The 24,252-nt window shown below is 35.9% G+C and overlaps 2 protein-coding genes across 2 annotated transcripts; one reads left to right on the forward strand and one right to left on the reverse strand.

Annotated features, from left to right (window-relative positions):
* Window positions 1-3,713: 3,713 nt before the first annotated feature.
* Window positions 3,714-5,480, reverse strand: LOC114686832 (RE1-silencing transcription factor-like; the record flags this gene model as incomplete). Its single annotated transcript, XM_028861508.1, has 1 exon — window positions 3,714-5,480. A coding segment is annotated over one exon (1,767 nt), but the record flags the coding sequence as incomplete, so codon positions are not given.
* Window positions 5,481-8,661: 3,181 nt separating this feature from the next.
* On the forward strand, window positions 8,662-23,983 carry LOC114686824 (vomeronasal type-2 receptor 116-like). Its single transcript, XM_028861505.1, has 6 exons — window positions 8,662-8,855; window positions 17,288-17,567; window positions 17,934-18,740; window positions 19,449-19,673; window positions 20,059-20,182; window positions 23,064-23,983. Exons 1-6 carry the CDS (start codon window positions 8,662-8,664, stop codon window positions 23,981-23,983), a joined length of 2,550 nt encoding a protein of 849 aa, XP_028717338.1.
* The last annotated feature ends 269 nt before the right edge of the window (window positions 23,984-24,252 follow it).

Below are 24,252 nucleotides of genomic sequence, written 5' to 3' on the forward strand. Positions count from 1 at the left end.
CAATGAGAAGGCGTCAGAGAAAGGTATTAAAAACACAAGTTAGGCAGAAAGAAACTCTCTCTCTGGGGAAGCTATGACAGCATGACAGCGAGGTGGTAAGATAAGGTAGTTGTGCTGGGTAGTGGTGGCCCACTCTTAATCCCAGCACTCAGAGGGCAGAGGGAAGCAGATCTCTGTGAGTTGGAGGCTAGACTGGGCTACAGAGTGAGTTCCAGGAAAGGCACAAAGCTACACAGAGAATCCCTGTCTCGAAAAACCAAAATAAATAAATAAATAAATAAAATAACGTAGTTTTGACTCTCTGATCTCTTTGGCTATTTAACTCTGTATTTGGCTCCGTGTTTCTTATTTACTAAGACTGTTTAGAATTCTGTCTGCACTCTGTGTACTGTAATATTGACAATTTCATTAAAATACCTTTATGTACATATGTATTTGAAGAAGTTTAAACTGTAATAGGGATCTATACTAACCTTCAAATGGCCCTTGATTTTAGATATTTCTCTCTATATTCTTTCCTATAACCTCTTCCCCCTTCCTTTCCCCACTTGATTCTCCCATTCTAGCCTACTACACTTAACCATCCCTAATTGTCTATTCAATGATACTTTCCTAATGAGATCTAACTCTTCCCTCCAGTCCCTCATCCTATGCATACTCTCTGTGGTTCCATCAATTTTAGCTTTGTTATCAATGACTTCACAGCTAATATCCACATATAAGCAAATACATGCAATATTTATCTCTCTGATTCTAGAATACCTCACTTGGTATGATTTTTTTCTCATTCCACTCATTTTCCTTCAAAGTTCATCATATCACTATTTTATCAGCTGAGTACTCCATTGTAGAAATGTACAAGAAATGTACCCCACTTTTCTTTATCTATTCTTGTGTTTAGGAGAATCTATTTTGTTTTTTTTTTTGTTTTTGTTTTTGTTTTTTTTTTAGCTCCAGCCATTTTTATTTATACATCAAAAACAAGCACCTCCATTAACCCCCAGCAAAAACAAATATGTCAAATGTGTTTTTCCCAACTTTAACATCAAAACATCTTTAAACCCAAAACAACAGTTATCATTTTGCTGGCTTGGCCAAATATCGAGTTCGGTACATCCTGTCTTTACAAAACTAAAAGGTAATTGACATAGGCACACGTTTTCAAGAACAACAATATCATTCAAAACATATTTACAGAAAAAGGGGTGATCTGCCTCCGATCCTGTCAGCTCTGAATTAGAACAGCTCCCAGGCTCTTTCAGACAGCTGGCTTCCCCAGACAAGAAACCTGAGAAGCATCAGCTCCCAAAGAATTTTAGGGGAAAATATTGGAGAAAAATTGGGTTTCCAGGAATGATCACATCTGTTCCATGCAAGATTGACAAAATGACACTAAATCCACCAAGAGAATCATCAATATCACAAGAGAGAAGAGAGAATGCAGGCCGCGTGGTCCTAGCAGTATCCTGCAGTATCCTGAAGTCCACTGGTCCTTGCTGAGTAAGACTGTCCCTGTGGGCTTTTACCTCATCTGGACATGTTGGACAAGCACTCATATACTGGTCCAAAACTAGACCGCAGGGCTCCCAACAGAGAATCATTGGTCTGAGGGCATATAATCAACCCAATATGGCGGGAATTTAACAAAGTTGGTCATATTGCTCCCACAGTCAAGAAGCATGGGTAGATGAATGCTAACACCCAGCTGCTTTCTCTTTTTTTCCTTTTTATTTATCCTTGGACCTTAGGCCATAGGATGGTGCCACCCAATTTCAGAGCTGGTCTCAGTTCAACTTCTCTGGAAAAGTCCTTACAGATATGCCCCAAACTGTATCTCATAGGTGATTCCAAACTTGGTTAACTTGACAATGAAAATGAACCCTTACAGCCCCTATTATCCAACATGACAGATTTCTACTCAATTGCCACTTGTATGTTCAAGAGATACTTTGAGTCATATTACATTTGCCCTCATCGTTACTCCTTCCACATTAAAAGCCTTTCTTCTGAGTTCAGTGCCACCCTTTTTTTCTCCTACTGTCTTCTGGCCACAGCTGGGTTTCTTTTTTTTTTTCTTTTTTTTTGAAAAAGAAAATATAACTTAAGATATTTGAAAAAAAACAAGGTGAATACAAGTTCAAAAATAATTAAGATACATTTTCCTAAGGCTACCTAGACTTAGGCTTTAAAGAATTCTACCATTTCAAGTTTACCACTAGTTACTAGATACCAATTTACAAACAAGATATTCACTTTTTTTGTTCCTTTATCAAGAGAAAAATCTACCTTCAGACTATGAGGGTGGTGATGGGGAGGGACTAGAAGACAAGATTCAAACAATCCCATGTAAATATCACATTTTTCAAATGGAAGAACTCCAAACTGCACTAGAAGTTCCAATCACTAAGACACTTTCCATTGAAATGATTTAAGTACAAATACATGGCACCAAGGTTTAGGCCTAATATAAACCTGAAACCAAGTCCTTGTTTTCTGGAAGAAAGGCCTCAAAAGTCCCACTCAATTCCATATAACAATGCTTCAAAGATCAATTAGGTTTTCATTTCCTTAATATTTTGTTTTTGACTTCTAATCTTAAAGACTAGATTAAAACTTAGCTCAATTCCCAGAAGGCATTGCTTCCCTTTATTCTATGAAAGAGTCCACGAAGACCTCTTCCTCAAAACCATCTAGCCCCCAGCCTCCAGCCTGTGCTTGTGATGCATCTTTCTCAACATCCTGAAAAGGTAATGTAGGTAAAATATGCTCATAAACATTAAAGCTAGTTGTTAGAAAGACGTAACTAGCTTTATAATTTAAGTTTTAAAACATAAATACTTGCAGCTTGATCTGCACTGACAATGATTGCCAGAGCCTAGAATTCAACATTTACCAATTCTCATTCACACACACAAAACACACTATTATCACACAACTTGTATCTTGAGAGAATCTTCTGCTTTTTAAATCTTTGGCCTCCCAGTCAATCCCAAGTTCAACCAACTTTAACTAAAACTTCACTCAGAATTTCACCAAGCTTTTCACCCACACATTAAGGCTTGTCGTATCTTTCATCAACTGTCAAAATCTGAAGCCTGTAAACCATGTGCAACATCTTAAGCCAGTAAAGCACCAAAATAAAAAAAAATTAAAAACCCACCAAAAATCACTTTTCATAATGATTAACATAGAAGCACAAAATATCGACCATAAGTCAGGAAGCAATTACCTGGACAGATACAATGTCCACTGTTGAAAGAATTTTTCTTCAATTTAAATGTCTTTTCTCATCTCTAAAGAAACCTTAAAGTGCTAACTTTACTTATATAAAGCAAGCAAATTCTTCAAGTAATTTCCTACACCAATTTTTATCAGCCTAAACAAGGAACTAAAAATAGCAAGTGAAGTGAAAAGGGCAGAACACTCGACCGGTTCCACAAAGGTAGACACCCCGGAGAACATCACCTACCATCCTGCCTTTCTTCACTGCACGGCACAAGCTAACAGATTAAGTATCTGTTTTCTTACATTAACTCCCTAGGATTTGCTAAGGTTTATGCAAGTCACTAGGTAACACATACAGTCCTAAGGAAATAATGTCACTTAAAAATCAGCACACTAATTAAAGCGAGCTTGTGTGTGTCTACTGCCTTAAACTAAAAGTGAGGCATTGCTTACAAACTGTGACGAGCCACCCTCTACCAGCCGGCTCACTACTCCTGCCCCTCGGCTGCTTTTTCAAGAAAGTATACATTAACCAGATGGCGATTGAGGTGCTTGCTGTAATCCTTTTCCTTTCTGAAAGACCGATCACAGAAAATACAAACAAGCTCTCCCTCGGTTATTTTAACTGCCAACCCCTCTTTCCCACTTTTTGAACTTGATTCTTGTGGCACTGGCCGAGCCCCATGCAGCCCAGAATCATCTCTTCCCTCGGACATATTATCACTCAGGTCACTTCCATCATGGCTGTGGATGCCTTTGTCTTCATCAATGTCCGGTGACTCGTTTTCAGCCAAAGTGATAGGAGACGAGGCAGTTACAGTTGGTGATGGGACCGGAGGCAATGGTGACGCTGGTTCGGGTGCTGAGGCTTTCACAGGGACACTGTCTGGGTTCTGCTCAGTGTCCACTTCCATTTCACAAAGCCCAGCTGATTCAGTCTGACACTTAGCACATAACGTTTCACCACCTGACCCATTTGAGTTTTGTTCCGAGGATAAGACACTGGTAGATTCCTTGGGAGCAGCAAGCATAGCTAGACTCTTGCCAGCTTCCTCTGTTCCCACTTTCTTGATAGGGGCCATTTTATTTCCTTCCCCATCAGAGCCAATTTCTTGGTCCTTGGGTGTCTCGTCTCTTCTTGAGTTTCCCTTTGGAAGATCCTGTGTGTGCCTGCTTCCCTTAAGAAGCTGGCTATCTCTAACAGGCATTAAGCCAACTTCAATAAGGACTTGCTCCTGCCGCACCACCTCACTCAGCATGCCCAACTTCTCCTTGGTACTCTCTTTTCGGGAAGAAGACCTTTTGGTGACTGGTTTCACTTGAAGAGGTGGCTCCATGATAGCAGGAGGTTCCTTCTGAACAGATCCCATGTGAGGAGGCCCTGTCTGAGCAACCTCCACCTGAGCATGGTCCAAAGGACAAAGCAGCCTCTTCTGACAATGTCCCCACTGAGACTCCATGGGAGGAGGCAGCTCCATCTGATCAGGCTCCATGGGAGGAGGCAGCTCCCTCTGAGCAGGCTCCATTGGAGGAGGAGGCTCCATCTGATCAGGCTCCATGGGAGGAGGGTGTTCTGTGGGAGGAGGCGGCTCCCTCTGAGGAAGCTCCAGGGGAGAAGGCAGCTCCCTCTGAGCAGGCTCCAGGGGAGGAGGCGGCTCCCTCTGAGGAGGCATCAGGGGAGAAGGCAGCTCCATCTGAGCAGGCCCAGTCTGAGCAATATCCATGGGAGAAGGAAGCCCGGGCTGAGTAGAGCCTGTAGGAGTGACCACCACCTGAGTGAGCACAGGACCGGAAGAGACCTCCTCCTGAGCCAGCTCCATGGAAGGAGGCTCTGCCGGAGCCGTCTCCTTCTGTGTCTCCCGAGCAGGTCTGCTGACTTTCTTACTTGATTTACCTTTTTGAGGTTTCTTCTTTGCACCTTTTTTAATGGAAGTATTTTGCTTTTTATTGTCCCCCTTAGTCTCCTCCGTCTTGCTGTCATCCTTTGGCACCTCGGTACTATTTTTGGATTTGCTTTCCATCTTTTTTTTCTTTTCTGTCACTGGTTCCTCGTTCACAGGCTCATCTGATGGATGGGCTTCAGCATCCACCTTTCTTTTGTTCTTCTTGGCTTTACTGACTTTTTCTTTATTATTTCCTGTATGTACATCTATGTGTTTCGTCTCTGCTGCCTTAGTCTCCGTCACGGATTTCCGAGATCTGGTAGTTACCTGGACCACTGAGGCATTGCCACAAGACTTCTTCTCTTTTGAAACATCCTTTTTCTCTAGATATTAGGATAGCTACACCAGCTTGTTTCTTAGGTCCATTTGCTTGGAAAGCCTTTTCCCAGCCCTTTACTCAGAGGTAGTGTCTGTCTTTGAAGTTAAGGTGTGTTTCTTGTATGCAACAGATGGATGGACCCTGTTTTCTTATCCATTCTGTTAGCCTGCATCTTTTTATAGGTGAGTTGAGACCATTGATATTGAAGGATATTAATGACCAGTGAATGTTAATTCCTGTTATTTTCTTTGGTTGTGTTGTATTGTCCTTCTTTGGTGTATATTGGTGTGGGATTATCTGTTGCCTGAGTTTTCATGTATGTGTTTAGCTTCTTTGGGTTGAATTTTCCCTTCTAGTGCTTTCTGTAGGGCTGGGTTTGTGGACAGGTATTGGTTAAATCTGGTTTTATCCTGGAATATTTTGTTTACTCCGCCTATGGTGATTGAGAGTTTTGCTGGGTATAATAGTCTGGGTTGGCATCCGTGGTCTCTTAGTGTCTGCATGAGATTTGTCCATGATCTTCTAGCTTTCATAGTCTCTATTGAGTAGTCTGGTGTTATTCTGATGGGTTTGCCTTTATATGTTACTTGGTCTTTTTCCTTTGCGGCTCTTAATATTTTTTCTTTGTTCTCTGTGTTTAGTGTTTTGATTATTATGTGGGGAGGGGACTTTTTTTTTGGATCCAGCCTATTCGGTGTTCTGTAAGCTTCTTGTATCTTCATATGTATTTCTTTCTTTAGGTTAGGAAAGTTTTCTTCTATGATTTTGTTGAATATATTTTCTGTGCCTTTGAGTTGATATTCTTCTCCTTCTTCTATCCCTATTATTCTTAGGTTTGGTCTTTTCATGGTGTCCCAAATTTCCTGGACGTTTTGTGTTATGACTTTTTTGTCTTTAGTGTTTTCTTTGACTGACGAATCTATTTTCTCTATCGTGTCTTCAGTGTCAGAGATTCTCTGTTCCATCTCTTGCAATCGGTTGGTTATGCTTGTTTCTGTAGTTCCTGTTCGTAGAGTCAGGATTTCTATTTCCAGCATTCCCTCAGCATGTGTTTTCTTTATTGTATCAAATTCATTTTTCAGATCTTGGAATGTTTCTTTCATCTGTTTAATTGCGTTTTCTTGGCTTTCTTTGATTTCTTCCCATTTTTTGTTCGTTTATTCTTTCATTTCTTTAAGGGAGTTTTTTTTTCCTCTTTAAGGGAGTTTTTCATTTCCTCTTTGAGGGAAGTTTTTATTTCCTCTTTAAAGGAGTTTTTCATTTCCTCTTTAAGGAAAGTTTTTATTTCCTCTTTAAAGGAGTTTTTCATTTCCTCTTTAAGGGAATTTTTTATTTCTTCTTTAAGGGCCTCTATCATCTTCTTAAAGTCATTTTTAGGGTTGATTTCTTCTGTTTCTTCTGTCATGGTATGTTTAGGTCTTGCAGGTGTAGAATCACTAGGTTCTGATGTTGCCATATAGGTCTTTATGTTGTTGCCTGTATTTTTGCACTGACGTCTACTCATCTCTTCCTCTGTGTGGTGCAGGTGGTGTCTGTGTCTGAGAGTGCCTCTCTTGTTCTAATTTTTAGTCTTGGTTTAGTAGGGGTTCTTGGTTAAATTGGTGCTATTGGGCTGTTTCTTCAGGGGCAGCTGATTTCAGTTGGTGAATTATATACTTATGATTCTGGTGATCTGGTTTGGTGGCTGGGTAGCGCCTTCTTCTGTGTTCCCAGGTCACGTTTTGTTCATTTGTCGACTCCTCAGCTGATCTTGTTTCTTCAGACTTCAAACTGTAGGCATCTGAATCCTCTCCCAGATGGGTTTCAGCTGAGCAGTGTAGTCTCACCAACACCTCCAAGTTGTTGGGTTTCACAGGATCAACAGTTGGGCCCTGGGTTGTCCTCAGACGGAGTGTTCAGATTTGCTCTGACTCCAACCCACAGAGACAGCCTCCTCCCCAGCCTTTGGGGCCAGGGGTGTCCCTGCTCCGAGCCGCATCTGCCCGTCTCCATCCCCGGGCCTGTCCACCTCCACGGTCCGACGCCACAGGCCTACCTGCATCTGCTTGTCTCTGCCGCTGGGCCTGTATGTCCCCGTCAGCCGCCGCTGGGTCCGTCTGCCTCCTGCTATTAATTCTTAATGATTGTGGTCCTGTCAATCCAAACTATCTCTCTACTGGACTCATCAGCACCTTTCTTCTCCTCCCAGCCACTAGCTTGTGAAGTACCGCTCGCCTCCATCTTCCCCACACCCCTATTTTGGTTTTTAAATTCTGACTATTATTAATGGAGAAACAAGGAACATAGATGAGCAAGTGTTTCAGTGGTAGGATAAATATCATTTGAATATATGCCCAAGCATGGATTAGCTAGATCTTGAGTTACATTGATTACCATCTTCTAGACAAACTGCTGCACTGATTTTCATAGTGACTCTGTGATTTTACACTCCTATCTGCAATGTATGAATCTTTGCCAATTTGACAGGTGTAAGATGAAATCTCATTGTAGACTGGATTTGTAATGATATGAATGCTATTGATGGTGAACTTTTCTTTAAGTGTTTCTCAGCCATTTGAGTTTCCTCTTTCTCATTCTTAAGGCTACTGTATTGTCAAATGATTTATTGTGCTATGCCATGCAGAAGCTTCTCAGACAGATAGACAAAACAGCATTCAAGTAGGCAAAGAATATACTCATACAAATAGACAGTAAAGATACTTCTTCCTATCATGAACATTGCAGGTCATATGTCCTGTATGTCTGTAATAAGCTCTGTCTATGAAGAACTGTTTTTGACACAAAATTCATTTGGAATATGTGATGTGATCCAAGTCAACTACTACAAATAGTAATCAGAGCTTGTTAGGAAATTTGCCTAAGAGAAATTGTGTCTGTGAACTTCATGTTCAATTACATAGATCTAATCATAAATGAAATTATTATCATTTAGTTATCCCCTGGATTTAGGAACTCATATGCAGAGCTACAGGCCATAGAGTGATTATGAAACCCACAGAGACAAACCGTGTACTCAAAAGAAAATTACTTTTTGAAAAGTACTTCACTCCTTGCAGTAATGTTAATAATAAAAAGAGACACTTGGATGGGTTCATACATAATTGATACACAGGCTTCTCCATGACTCTTCATGCTGCACTTTGCTCAGGCTCTCTTCTCAGCTACATTAAAAAGATGTCTTTGCTCTTTGTCTTCCTCGTCCTGAAGCCTGCCTTAATTCTCTGCAGTTTGACTGACCCTGTGTGCTTTTTCAGAGTGAAAGACAAGGAAAACCCAGAAGGAGATAAAGACATTGATTGCTCCTTTTTCATTTATACAGAGAATGGAAACATGAAAAATGATTATTTCAGTGGGAATCTTGATAAGCAGTAAGTGGCTCTTTCACTCAGTAATTTTTGTTTATCATGGTAGATGATACATTCTAGGGCTGCGGATAGTTAGACCATTATTCTGTGTGCCGTCTTTCTGTCTTGTCCTCCCTCTTTTAGGACATTAACTAAATTTATTTCATATTTAATGAAGGTTATTGTCCTGTTTCTTATGGTATAGAGTTTAACTTTTGTGTATTTCTCTCTCTGTCTCTCTGTCTCTCTCTCTGTGTGTGTGTGTGTGTGTGTGTGTGTGTGTGTGTGTGTGTGTGTATCTCTTTGGTTTTTTGAGACAGGGTTTCTCTTTGTAGCTTTGGATCCTGTCCTGGAACTCATTCTGTAGTCCAGGCTGGCCTTGAACTCACAAATATCTGACTGCCTCTGCCCCTGAGTGCTAGGATTAAAGGTGTGTGCCACCACCGCCCTGTTAACTTTTTTGTATTTCTCAAGTCACAGATTCTAGACTGGAAGCTGAATGAATGATCCATGCTATCAACTTTGCTTTTAGAGACAATCCTTTAATATGACAATTCTCAACTGGTGTCATGTGATATCCCTAACAAACATAGTACTAAACACTGCTCTTAGTTTATTTCATAGTGCCTACAATAATGTGGTCTTTCTTTTGCCTGCTACAGTTTGTGTGTTTGTGTGTGTGTGTGTGTGTGTGTGTGTGTGTGTGTGTGTTTTCATCAGCACAAAATCCCAAATTCCTATACAGTGGACCTTGGTATATTTTCCCTGACTTTTAGTTAAATATATTAAAAAGGTGGAGAGATATTGTTCAAATAATCTATTTGTCATAATTTTACAACTGTTGTGTTCTTTGATTCCTGCCACTGAAATTAGGTATGGAAAAACAATATCTATTCCCTATTATAGTTTTATGCCACCTTTTCCTCTACAGTTGGTTACATATGCACATTCAACATTTTTGTTGAATAAACAATGTCAGAACTACTTTCAAAGTTCTAGGTTAGAAACACATGAATCATTCAATTAGAGTACCCCAGTAGTCAGTTTGTTCATTGCTAGAATAGAGGGTACCCCTGCAAGCAATGATTTACTATTTTACTTTAAATGTGCTAGAATATAAGGTGTTGTTTGTGGTACATGCTAAGAGTTGAGAGAGAAGTACTAAGGTAATAAATTCATCCAAATTTCTCAGGGATGAAGCCCATTTATTGATTACAAATTGCATATTTCATTTTGCTACATATGCTTTCATTTATTATTTTAATTCCATATTTGAATCTCTTTCTCCCCTTTCCCTAATTATATAAAATAAATTTCTTTATTGCAAGAATAAGTACACTACACAATAATTGTTTTATATTTTTGACCATAATTTTCCTTCATCAATGAGGTTACTGATTGATATTTCAGCTGACAGAATTGGTACAATGTCTCTTGGAGTATGATAGGGAAGTTATCAAAAATAACATTCTAAATTTGGGTAAAAACACATCTCTAGGTGTGGCATTGTATATGTTTGAGAATTATCGCAGTTTTCAGTTTTAGAAAAAGGTTATGTTCAGTTTTTGATAGCATATCTTAGTATGAAATTCTACACAGAGAAGAAAGTTTGTGGCTGTATTACAAAATAGAAAAATTTCAATAAAATTTAAATACCATAAAAGAAGTAAAACAATGTGTTTTACTATGTGTTGATCATTCATCTGTTTATCAAAAATATCCTTAGGTTTCAAGGAGAATTTGGAGCAATGAGCAAGTAATCATATAATTGTTATAAAAATAATTTTCATGGTAATATGGAATATGGAGAAGATGACCCAGATATCCAAATGATCAGATACAAATCAGGAAAAATGAGGCAATTTGAGTAGAATTTGAGCTAAAAAATGTTCACCAATACCTATATCATGTCTTCCATAAGCCTATGATTGTCTCCACATTGCAGGCAGGCTGTGCCTTGAAATTCATGGACAGGATGTTTTTTATTCATTTCACTCACTCAAATTTCACCAGCTAATGAATTAATATGCCTCAGTGATGTGACCTCCTATTTTAAGATGATGGGGAATTTTATGTCTGAAATTCTAGAACTTGAAATTGCAGAATCATTCTACATCTATGCTTACATATTTACATGACACAAGATGAACAAGGTCCAGAGAAATGTTTTAATTTCTCCTAACTTATGAGTAATAAAGAAAATGGCAAGTCAATTGTTTTCTTCCTAGACTCCTTTGTCTGGATTTTTACTAGTACAAAGTAATCGATTAGTATAGCAACTTTCTCATGGAGGCATAAATGGCTCACTTCTTAAACAATGGTTCTGACCATATAATAAATTTTCTTCATATACTTGTATCCTTATTACAGACAAGATATTTTGTATCTAAATAGCTATTAAGTCATATATTATATAGCAAACATGTTTCCAGATTACTGTATGTTTCTTTTCCTGTATTGTGATTAAACAGCAGTTTTTGTGTTATGGCTATTCAATATGATTTTCTAAGCATTATTTACATGGTTCTACCATGATTAGAAACAAAGATATCACATTTGTAAAGCAAATGAATTTACAGAAGTAAAATATGTGATTATTTAGGCACCTACATGGTTTATTATCCAAATAAATAAATATATAATTTAGATCATTGTGAATAAAATATGAAATTCTGAAACATGGCCAGGATGAATGAGATTCAGCAAAACTAAACACATATTCATCATCTCAAATAAGACTCTTCTGTAGAAATATAAATTGGTATTATTATTTGTATTTCCAAAGAAGAGTCTTATTTGAGACATTCTACCTATGTACCTATTAGTAAAATCTTTAAGGTTATTGTTGAGCTATATGTGAATAGCATGGTTAAGGAGACCTGCACATGAATTTTAATGAAGAATACAATTTCATACATATTTTGTCAGACTATTACTACTAATGTTCTATACCATCACAGTGAACATAGAGGAGAAGTGATAGTCCTGTCATTTGTTTTCATGTGCTTTCTAGAACATCAGGAACTTAGTTTGTGGCAAGATAGAGAACTTAATATAAATTTGTCGTATATGTATTCACTTTAATGTAAAAAATAAATAGTATGTTCCATTAATTTGCTAAATTCTATGGATCATCATAGCTGTCATCAGATGTAATTTGTCAGTAGAATTGTTTGTTTATACAGTTCCTGGTCATTTTACAACACTTATTTGAATGAGCACTTAGATGTGTCATTTAATATACAAAATTTCAAATACTCCAATTCATTTGTTGACATTCATAATCAGAATTTCTCTATGACTGAGAAAAGTATTCTTCTTGTGGCATCCATTATTCTTTATAAGCTAGAATTTGATTGACATAAGAAAGGAAAGTAAGGTTATTATATGTATATATTCTGTATATTTCCAAAGTTGTTGGAGACTAAATGTGAGGGATACACAAATGCTTGTACTGTATATCATGATCTTCAGGTCAGCATTGTTTGTATATAGCAGGAAACTAAGTTATTGGTATGTGTACCCTCCACTGGAGTTAGGATCACAATTTTGCCTATAATTTTCTACTATTTGTCCAAACCATGTTGTAAATATTTTAGTCATACATATTTCCCTTATGGATGTATAGTGATGAGAGGTAACCAAAGCAATCAATCAATCTCCATTCAGACTGAGTCAAATCTCCAAAACTGTGAGCCTACCTGAACAATGAAGGAAGGATTCACTTATTTTTTCACATAACTACACCAACTGAGTTACATATCTAAAATTTATTACTACGTTGAGGTTTGCATGAAATGCATTATGATCATATTCACACCCTTCCAACAACTTCCTAAGATCCATGCCTCTTTCTCCAACTACCCTATTTTGTCTTTTTTTTTAATGCATCTCAGGTCTAATATGTACCATCCAATTTCTCTTGAAAAAAATGGCTTCCACTGGAAAATATTTAACCATCAAAGTCTGATATTCTTAAAAAAAATAAAAACTGGCCTCCATCTTTCAGTTATTTATCAATTGCCAGTATTGTTTTAGTTTCTAGTCATCTATGTGGAGAAAACATTGGAGTAAGTTTATTTCTCCTTTCTAAATATAGTGATTTTTTAGGGAATGGTAGGGGGCTTGTGACTCATTAGAACATTTAAGTTATAAAGTTCACAATGCCACTTAACTTTCATAGATAATGTGCTGTGTCCCAGAGCACAATCTTATCTGATAAACTCCAGGTTTTTAAGGTTAAAAAGAAAAATAACAACTGATAAGTAGAGGCCTCCCAAGCAGATGAGAAAATGTAGCATCATTGATGATGGCACAAGGTAGCAATGGATAATTTTGATATAAAGCAATAAACCTTTGAAGATTGTATATAGAAAACTCTCAATATAAAATTATTAAATAGCTGGGCAGTGGTGGTGCACGCCTTTAATCCCAGCACTCTGGAGGCAGAGCCAGGCGGATCTCTGTGAGTTTGAGGCCAGCCTGGACTACCAAGTGAGTTCCAGGAGAGGCGCAAAGCTACACAGAGAAACCCTGTCTCAAAAAACCAAAAAAAAATTATTAAATAATAAAATTGTTAATTTAAATTGAACTATGATTCCAAAGGAAAACAAACACAAATCTAAAATAGGTAATTTGTTTTAGGCTTTTGTTTTTGTTTCTGTTAAGATAAATTTTATAGTCTACTTATTTAAAAGAATGAATGAAACATAGTCAGATGTGTGCATTCATCACCACAGTCATGTTCAAAATATATAGAACATTTCACTAGGAATCATGAACACTGTACTTCACAGCTGCCATCATTTAATCCCCTCATTCCTACCTATTCCTGAATCTACATTCTATTCCATAAAGTTCCAGTTGTGCTTTTCATATGAATGAGATAATCTGCTTTTTGCTCTTTTATGCTTTTTAACCTAATACGATATTTTCACAGGGCTATCTATATTACAGCATGGATTAAACTTAAATCCCCTGCATTTTTTATTGAAAATTTATTTTCATACATTATATTCTGATTGAACTTTTCACTCCCCCAACTCCTCTGAGATCCTCTGCACCTCCCCTCCTATCTGAACCCACACCCTTTCTTTCTCTTGATGGAAAACAAAGAGTATTCTAAATAAGAGTTAGAAATATAATAAAACAAAAAACAAGTCAGAATAGATAACACAATCAACAAACAGAAGAAATGAAAAGAATGAGATACACAAATAGATAATAAGTCAAACACATTCTTATGCACAGGAATCTCATAAAAACACAAAACTGGAAGACATCGTACAAACCCAAAGGACCTTAAAGATAAATAATTTTAAAGTCCTGAAAAATATATTTACATATTGCTATTTTGGTACCTTCACTACCAGTGTTCTGTTCAGGAAAAAAAAAAAAAACTTTTATGGTAACCATGAGTTCAAGACTATTCCTCAATTTTCTCTTTTAAGAGATCTAGCATATCTGGTCTTAAACTGAGGTCTTTGATCCAATTGGAGGTGAGTTTTGTGCTTGGTGACAGGTATGAATAAATTTGTGTTCTTCTCCATGTATCCATTCAGCACCATTTGTTAAAGATGTTTAGCTTTTCCACAGTGTATTTCTGGCCTCTTTATTGTAAAATAGATGTCCATAGGTGTGTAGACATAATCTGAGACTCCAATTCCTTTCTATTCAACAACATGACTATTTATTGTACCAGTTTCATGCTGTTTTTTTTTTTACTACAGCTATGGAGTACATTGAGAGACCATAGTGTTATTCCCAGTAGCTATTTCAATATTTAGTATTATTTTAGCTGTCCTGGGTAGTTCTATGTTACATATGAATATAAAAAATATCCCTTCAAGTTCTAAAATACATAGTTTTTAAATTATTGACTACTCTATATTATTTGACATATCAATATTTCACAGATAAGTAATTGCAGTGCATGAATGAAAGAATTCAATTTTAACAATGCATATCTATCTCCAGTATAGGATGTCAAGGGCCTAGACAATGTGACTTAAATTCAAGTCTTTCTGAAAGAGATAATTGTAAGAAATAAAAGAATATGACAATGCTAAAAGAAAAAGATTCAAACATGATCATTAAAAAATTATGAGAAAAATAATCATTCAATCAATTCCATACTAGCTTCACGGCCACACGTCATGTCTAGTTACCTGAATATGTATTCCGTCACAAAGAAATATAGAAAATATGGATGATGCTAACACAACCTGTGAATCCAGCTCCTAGAACTGCTCCAGTGTTGTAAATAGAATGCCTTCAGACTAGTGGGATTTTAAGAAACTTTTTTATCTGAGGGTCTTTAGGAATAAGTTTCTATCTATTTGAAGGAATCAGACTCACATATAGGATATGTGGGTCATGTTCTTTGTTTCTCCACAGCTTCAATTCTATCTCAAGTTACAATTCTCTTTCTCTCTTTGTCCTACACAGTTATATATACATTTAACTGGAGGCTTTTTGCAATAAGAAGAAAAATTACAAAACCTGCATCTGAAGGTCAGGGCAGATCCATTTACCATGGCAATGCATAGGTCCCAAATATAGAAATATATTTCTTTATCCTCTGTGTAACCCCTAATCACAAGAAAAGGACTTGTAACTCTATATAGAAGGTTGTGAGGCCAGACCATTTTCTGTAGCCCTGGCTAATTTTGAAATTTTTTCCACATAAAGCTGTTTCCCTCTTGACTTGGTTAATTGATAACTTGTTATTTGGGACCTAAACAATAAACAATTAGTTAGCTGAAACATGAGTTTTATTCATAAATTGAGGTTAGAAGTTTGTACAAAGTGTTAATTACAAAAGAATTATTAGGGAGTGACTCCTGGACTCTGTTATCAATGAGGTCTGACTAGAGAAACTAGGATAGTATTTAGGTTTGCTTTGTGATTAATAACCTTGGTTAGACTTCTGTAACTCTATCTTTGTTCATATCTATAATGTTTAACTTATGGTCCATTTCCAGTCTAGTTTGAATTTGCTCTGAGGCTAAAAATCAGCCAAAAGTATGTGGCTCCTCTTAGAACTGAGAAGAAATTGCTGGGTTTTTTTAGGCTAATGATGAAAAAGCAGGGCCTAAGAGTCTTATAATTCTTTTAGAATAATAATCTATTTATGCAGAATATCCTAATATATTTTCTGTATTTTAAAATTATACAACTTAATGAGAATCCATCTTCTTGACCATCCACAGATATATGTGCCCATAATATTGAGATGGAATCAATATATTACATATACATATCAGCTGAGATTACACATTACAGTTTAGGTATTGGGGAGATACCATAGCTGTTTATGCACAAATGAAATTACAGACAGAAGCAACAGTGTCCAGAATCTGTGGCCCTTTAAGCTGTGTCTGAAGAAGTTCTGCCATCAGAGAATTATTTATCTGGTGAGATGACACCTGAACTATCAATTGCCATCTGCTGTATATTCTTGGGCCTCTAGTAAAACCATTGCTACCAGCAGCTCTCAGAATGAGGCAATATCTAAAATACTCATAAACAATAAACACACTGAAATGAGATGTTACTGTTAAATAAGATCAAACTCTATATGAAATATATCAAAAATATTTACATTCAACCAAAATTTCTTAAATGAAAGGGAAAAGCTAAAGTAAGTCTATTACACAGGGCATACCAGGACAAGTCTAAAACAACTCTACACAGGACCTGTTCTGTAATACCAAGCTCAGTATATAGGTGGAAAGGCATCACTACAGCCTAAGAGTTCATATAAAGAGAAAGTAATTCATTCCTCACTGGAAGCAGGTATACTTATATCCAATCATATATCACTAAATATTGCACATCCTCAAATACAAAATGAAATTAAGAAGGTATGTGAAGGGGAAGAGGGAGTATAAGAATTATTATGCTATTTGCATTACTTATGTATCCCTCAGCCTTTTCAGAGCTCTTGACACAGGCAGGTTTGGCTACCTAGTCTTCGTATCCTTAACAAAGACATATCATTGTCCAGTGCTGCTTCTGTATAAAAGTATAGCATTCCAGATAGCAGATAATAGCCATTTATTTTCCACGTATGTTCACTGTTAGAAGTATAAAATGATGGCATGAGCAGATTCAATGGTAGCCAGTACAATCTTTTCTAGTCCCTGATGGCATATATACATTTTATGAAGGTTACAGAAAACAGGGTGGAACTTTAAGAAACTTCAAAGTACAAGAATCAATTTCATTTGTATGAAACCCACTCCCAACCCCCGCCAAAAAAAAAAAAAAAGACTTTGAGAATCCTAATATTCTCCCACAGGTCTAACATTCTCATACATCAAAGAAATAGCACTTACATGACTTACTAAAGAGACAAAAACAGACAAGAATTCAGTACTATTCTCACATTGAGTGTGATTTAAAATTGTCATATTGGAACCTAATCTCTCATGAATAGTGTGCTCTGTTTTCAGGATGACACCGAAGAACATCCACTTGATTTTCTCTCTTTATTTTGCCATGGAAGAAATCAATAGGAACCCTCATATTTTACCAAACATTTCTCTGCTAGCTAACATCAAATGTAACCTGATGGAGAAGAAGAAGAAATATGGTCTATCTCCAAAAAGAAGTGAAAACTTTCCTAACTACTACTGCAAAAATCAGAGAAAATATTTAATTGTACTTACAGGACCCACATGGGGAGTTACGGCAACTTTTGGACCATTCCAGTACATGTCTAGAACTCCAGAGGTGAGTTGAGGTGTGATAATTTTAATGAAATACTGTCTCCTTCAAGTTGACTTTCTGAGTACCAAAAAGGTTAAAAGGCAGGGACTAGGTTAATATCTATTCAGTTCTATCAAAAATAAAAGCTCAAATACTTTCAGCAGAAAACATAACAACTTTGTCACAAAAAGGCAGCAGAAGTCTGAAATATTTAACCAGAAAATTTAGTGTATTTGTAGTTTGGACAATCACAAGAAATGAGATTTTAATAATGAGGATAAGAATTCACATTTTCTAATACCTCCAGCATTTGCTTAGTACATGTAGGTCTTAGACCAAACATTATTCATTATATCTTTTTCATTTATGCTTATGTTCTATGTACTCCAGATCTACTATGGTTATTTTCAACCTTTCCTGAATGTCCATGAACAATTTCCTCATCTCCACCAGATGTCTCCCAAGGACACTTCTCTGCCACTAGCCATGGTGTCCCTACTGGTTTACTTCAGATGGAACTGGGTGGGAGTGATCATTTCAGATGATGATTATGGAATTCAATTTCTTTCTGAACTGAGAGAGAAGATGCAAAGAAACATTGTCTGTTTAGCATTTGTGAGTATTATTGCCCATCCGAATTTATCATTCCTCAAAATGGCTGATAAATACTTTAACCAGATCATGATGTCATCAGCAAAAGTTGTGATTGTTTATGGAGACAAAGACTCTACTGTACAAGTGAACTTTATACTATGGAAATCTGTATCATTTAACAGAATCTGGGTCAGTATGTCACAATTTGATAGAATCACAAGTAAAGGAGATTTCTTGCTTAACTCTCCCTTTGGGACTCTCATTTATTCACATCAGAATTCTGAGATATCTGGTTTTAAACAATTTATGCAGAGAGTGCACCCTTCAAATTACAGTAATGAAATTTCATTGGTTAGACTATGGTGGATTTATTTTAATTGTTCTTTGTCATCATCTAATTGTAAGAAAATGAAAAATTGTTCTACCACAAATATATTCAAGTGGCTGTTTAGGCACCAGTTTGGAATGTCCATGAGTGACTCAAGTTATAACTTATACAACGCTGTGTATGCTGTGGCCCACTCGCTCCATGAAATGCTTCTGAAACAAGTAGACATATGGCCAGAGAATGCTGGAAACAGACTGGAATTGGACTCCTGGAAGGTATTATTTTTGCATTGAATGGCCTGTATGTCATAGAGATGACTTTCTTGAAGGGAACCATAGTTTTCTAAATGTAGGCAAACTACACACTTTTCTTTCAGATGCATATATTTCTGGACTCTTTCACTGCACGTGATGAAGATGGTGTTAGTGTCGTAAATTTTGTTACAGGTGATACTGGCACAAGTCTGCACTTTACATTCTAAGTGAAGAAATTTTGTCCAGAATATTTCAAACACAAACATTAATCTTATGTTTTTAAAATTTGGAAGAAAAATATTTTTCATGAATTTCTTAAATGACTACAAGAAAATGAATTTTGTTATGTGATCAAAAAGTTGCTCCTCATTGTACTAGATTCCAGTTAATACTAGTAGTACTGCTACTTTTTGAACTATTATAGAACACAGTTCTTTAGGTTATGATCAAATAACAATTTTGCCAGGAAGAAATAAATAATGCATCTAAATCTATAAGCATATAATTTAGGATGAGTGTGTTAGAGTATCAACTCCAGTGAGAAAATTTTAACTTTAAAGTGTAGTGAAACTTTATGTTTGTATGTAATTTCTTTTATTTACTACTGATTACTTCTAAATAAAGTTACATTTTAGGAGAGGCAAATGAAAATTACCAGCATTATATAATTTCTAGTTTCTGCACTACTGTGTAGGTATAGTTAAAACTAAAATAACAAATGTGTTTTAGATATTCTCTTATCTGAAGAACATAAAATTTGTTAATAATCCTGGAGATCTGGTGAATATGAACCAAAAGACAAAACAGGATACAGAGTATGACATTTTCTATATCACAGATTTTAAACACTTTGGAATTAAAATGAAAATAGGAAAATTTTCTGGACATTTTCCAAGCAATCAACAATTGTACATATCTGATGAAATGATAGAGTGGGCTACTGATTTTAGACAGGTAATTTAGTCTTAACTCAAATGATTTACATGTAGCACAAATACTCTAAAACAGCATGCTTCATCATTGGGATAAAAGGTTTTGACATTTACTCATTTATTAACACTTGCACCCTCTATATTCTCTCTCTCTCTCTCTCTCTCTCTCTCTCTCTCTCTCTCTCTGTTTGTGTGTGTGTGTATATCTCTGTCTCCATCTCTTCTCTCTTGTGTGTTTCACAATACTTAAATCACAATACATTCATAATATTTGTCATAAAAAACAATGGATTTTAATTTATAACATATTGTTTAAAAAGAGAATTTTCAGTGCCTCCATGTTGTGAATCACTGCCGTTTTGCAACTCGCATTAAACCGTGTCTAAAATTTATCTGATTTTCCTCAGATTCTACCTTCTGGATGCAGTAGACCCTGCAGTCTAGGACACAGAAAATCCCCTCAGGAAGGGAAGGTTGTCTGTTGTTTTGATTGTAATCCATGTGCAGAAAATAAAATTTCCAACATGACAAGTAAGGAAATTATACCACGAGATTTCTTATTTTATCTCATATTCTGTACTTCGCAAACAGTCCTTTTGGAAAATGGAATACATGAATCTCACTAAGAAGTTGAAAGCAGAGGTATCATTGCTATTTGAAATAATATACTCTGTCTTTTAAACTGCATTTTTGTGTCATTATTCTAGAACTTATGAACATAATATTTTCTCCTACACATTACTTTAGAGTGCTAATGGTTACTATTACAACTCATCTTCATCCTAATAGTCAGCATTTTGTAGTAAGTTGTATCTACCTTTCACTTTATTTAAGACTTATACACTGTACATACATATGTTCCTAGTTCCCACCTTCCCAGTGTTTCTAACGAGTAGATATGTTCAGTGACATTGTACCATGTTTTAGTAACACTCTTTTTTGTACTGTGTGCAAATGTAGATCATGCTAAATAGAAATGTAGAATGTAGAGATATAGAAACATTATCATTGGTAGGTTGTATTTTCAGTTTTACTGTACTTCATAGGTGAGTTTGCATGCCATTATATTGAACTCTGAAATAAAGGGTTTATTATAATATTCATAACAAGTAAATCAAAGAGACTTTTTTAATTAAAGAGGGAGATTAATCTAATTTGATACAGAAACTTTGAAAACATCATTTTGTAGTGTATCAGGTAACAGAAAGGTAGAATTAATAAGTGTAGTAGTGATAAGAAATAGCTAAATACTTAACTGACAGTTTCACTTAGAGCCAGAAAACCATGTGAATGATTCTACATGAGTTAAACTTGAGGATTATAAAAAAAAATTATAGTGCAGGATTTTAAAAATTACACTAAACTAATAAACATATTTGACTACAAAACCCAGTGAATAATGTGAGAAAGTAAACTACTTGAGTAGAATAATGCACAAAAAGAAATTAAAAATTATTTAATTCAAGTGATACATACACACAAACACACACACATACATATATGTAGGTATATATATTCCAAATTAACTGATCAAACATTGACTTTTGTGTTAGTTAAACACAAAGATACTATACTGAATTTTTTAATTCCCCTTCACCTACTTAGAAAAGTATGAGAGGCATGGAGGAAGGGGAAACTATGGTAAGGTGTATTGTATAGGAGAATATATTTTCAATACAAAGAAATAAATAGGACATTTTATAATTAATTTTAAAAGAATTTTAAAAATTAAAGTATTATAATTCTCTTAATCAACAGTTTAGATGACATTCCTTAGCAATATCAGAGAGGACTGAAAAACTGAAGCCGGATAGAAACTTTCTGATGGACAGACTCAGTGCTGAAATGGAATCATCACTTTTCAATTTGGTCTGTTGTATCAATGCAACTGGAAGAAAAAGAAATATGTTGTGGTATAAATCACAAATTGTCAGCATCATCTAGTACTATCTTTCAAAATCATGCCCTTGAGATATAGAATATTATCTAGATTTTGTTGTTTTCTCAATAAATACTGTAACCTTGGGAGCACTACACTGTCAAATCTTATAGAAATTTGTAAAATTTGCGACAAGGTGCCCAACTAAAGTTCAAACATTGAAGCCTAAAACTAAATGGGATGTTTTTGACATGTAGAGAATTTAGATGGTAATTTGTTCATGTTGTTTCTGCATTCCATGACAGTGCTGGATATTTTTTCCTTTTCTTTTCTTTTTTATTTTGATATTATAATACAATTATATCATTCTCTGTTACCTATCATTCCTCAAACACATCCAATAAAGCCCCACAGAATCTCTTTCAAATCAATAGTCTCTTTTCTCATTGATTTTTGTATGTGTATTTGTTTTATATGTAGGAGTAAGTAGATATATTTCTAAATACAAACTCTTCCAGTCTGTGTATTTTACTTGTATCTTTTCAGGGCTGACTTTTTAATTTCAAAAAATAATCAGTTGGTGTGCTTTACTCTGGAAAAGACAATTTCTGCCACTCTCAATATCTCTTAGATGCCTGTAGCTCTCTTTCTAGCCTTGTGGCCTGATGGTCTTTCTCCCATCCCCTTTGCCATGTCTATTGTTTTTGTGCTTGTTCACCCTAATTTAAACAATCATGTTGGTGAGACTTTATGGGTGTGGCTGTGACATTTATAGTAGACACTGGCTCACATCAAGTTCCCTGATCCCCTAACTCTTACAATCATTTCAACCCACTCTTCTGCAATTTTTCCTGAGCCTTAAGTGACAGAGTATTATAATATAGGTCTCCATTGTACTTGGTGGCACAAGTCTATATTTTAAGTGGTTGTTATTTTTCTCTAGTAGTCTCTGCCTCAACGATAAGTTTCCTTGATGAGGGGAGAAGACTTTACTAATATGTGTGTAAGCACAAATATTTTCAAGATTGTTAGGTATTACATTGTAATCATAATGTAGTACATGTGGGTTCTAAGATATGGATTGTGTAGAATTTGATTTCCAAAGTGCCCCATGAGGTCATTTATATGTGAGATCTAATTTGTTGCTGATAGATAAATTATAAGATGCAATGAACTAACTCATTATCAGTTCTTGTTTTGTATAGCACACAAAACTATGAATAACAAATATGTTTTTCTCTGAATGATTCAATCCAAGGTTGGTTACTGTGGCTATCTGAGCACTATTTAAAAGTGTATTATTGTTTTTTTTTTTAAATGTTCACGGGTAAGTAAGATAAATATAAAAAAAATTGCATTAAGATAAAAGGCAACAGAAAATAGAATTAAATCCTATGCACCAAATACATTTAGTTTGCATATAACAAAAGATGTAAATAAAATTTAGCTATGACTTCCTAATGCATTAATGTCTCATGTTTCATGAGTACTAGGGAAAAATTAAAACTCAAATTACTTCCCTTCCTATACTAGACATGGACGATTGTATGAAGTGTCCAGATGATCAGTACAGCAATGCAAAACGAACTCACTGCCTCAAAAAAGTTTTAACCTTTCTGGCTTATGAAGACCCCTTGGGAATGTGTCTGGCTAGCTTGGCTCTCTGTTTCTCTTCTCTTACAGCTGCTGTACTAGCTATATTTTTGAAACATCAAGATACACCCATAGTTAAGGCCAATAACCAAGTTCTCAGCTATGTCCTCCTCATCTCCCTCATATTTTGTTTTCTCTGCCCCTTGCTTTATATTGGCCATCCCAATATGGCCACCTGTGTCTTGCAGCAGACAACATTTGCAATTGTCTTCACTGTGGCAGCCTCTTCTGTCTTGGCTAAGACAATTACTGTGGTACTAGCATTCAAGGTCACTGTTCCAGATAGAAGAATGAGGTGGTTCCTGACATCAGGTACACCTAACTTCATCATTCCCATATGCACTGTGATCCAACTGATTCTCTGTGGAATCTGGATGGGAACTTCTCCTCCATTTGTTGATGAGGATGTACATGCTATACATGGCCATATTTTGATAGTCTGCAACAAAGGTTCAGTTATTGCCTTCCACTGTGTCCTGGGATATTTGGTCTCCCTTGCTGTGGCAAGCTTTACTGTAGCTTTCCTGGCCAGAAATCTACCTGACACATTCAATGAATCCAAGTTCCTGACATTCAGCATGCTGGTGTTCTGCAGTGTCTGGATCACCTTCCTTCCTGTCTACCAAAGCACCAAGGGCAAGGCTACAGTAGCTGTGGAGATTTTCTGTATCTTGGCCTCAAGTGCAGGGCTACTTTTTTGCATCTTTGCCCCAAAGTGCTACACTATTTTATTCAAACCACAGAAAAATTTTTTTCATAAAATCACCAAAACACATTCTAAACTTGCAAATATCCATTAAATATAATAACTTATTTCCTATACAATACATGGCTACAATATCACAAGCATCCTTCTGCAAAGCAAATATGTCAAAGAAGTCTGATCTTATGGAAAAACGTACAAATTTAAATGCATAATAAAGTTTGAACACAAAATCTGGATTTCAGTTCTATTAAATGAGACATTGTAATAAGCCATTTCTACTTGTGTAATCTTTTTGTTATTGTGTATTATTGAATTGTGTTGTTTCTGAGAATTGGCATAGAAAACATTACATTATTTCATTTG

Source organism: Peromyscus leucopus, chromosome 1, assembly GCF_004664715.2.
Source record: "Peromyscus leucopus breed LL Stock chromosome 1, UCI_PerLeu_2.1, whole genome shotgun sequence".
Lineage (NCBI taxonomy): Eukaryota > Metazoa > Chordata > Mammalia > Rodentia > Cricetidae > Peromyscus > Peromyscus leucopus.

Coding starts and splice junctions, on each gene's coding strand:
- LOC114686824 (XM_028861505.1), top strand. CDS start 8,662: ATGTCTTTGCTCTTTGTCTTCCTCGTCCTGAAGCCTGCCTTAATTCTC. Junction 8,856..17,287: donor AGTGGGAATCTTGATAAGCA/GTAAGTGGCTCT, acceptor CTCTGTTTTCAG/GATGACACCGAAGAACATCC. Junction 20,183..23,063: donor TAAAATTTCCAACATGACAA/GTAAGGAAATTA, acceptor TTCCTATACTAG/ACATGGACGATTGTATGAAG.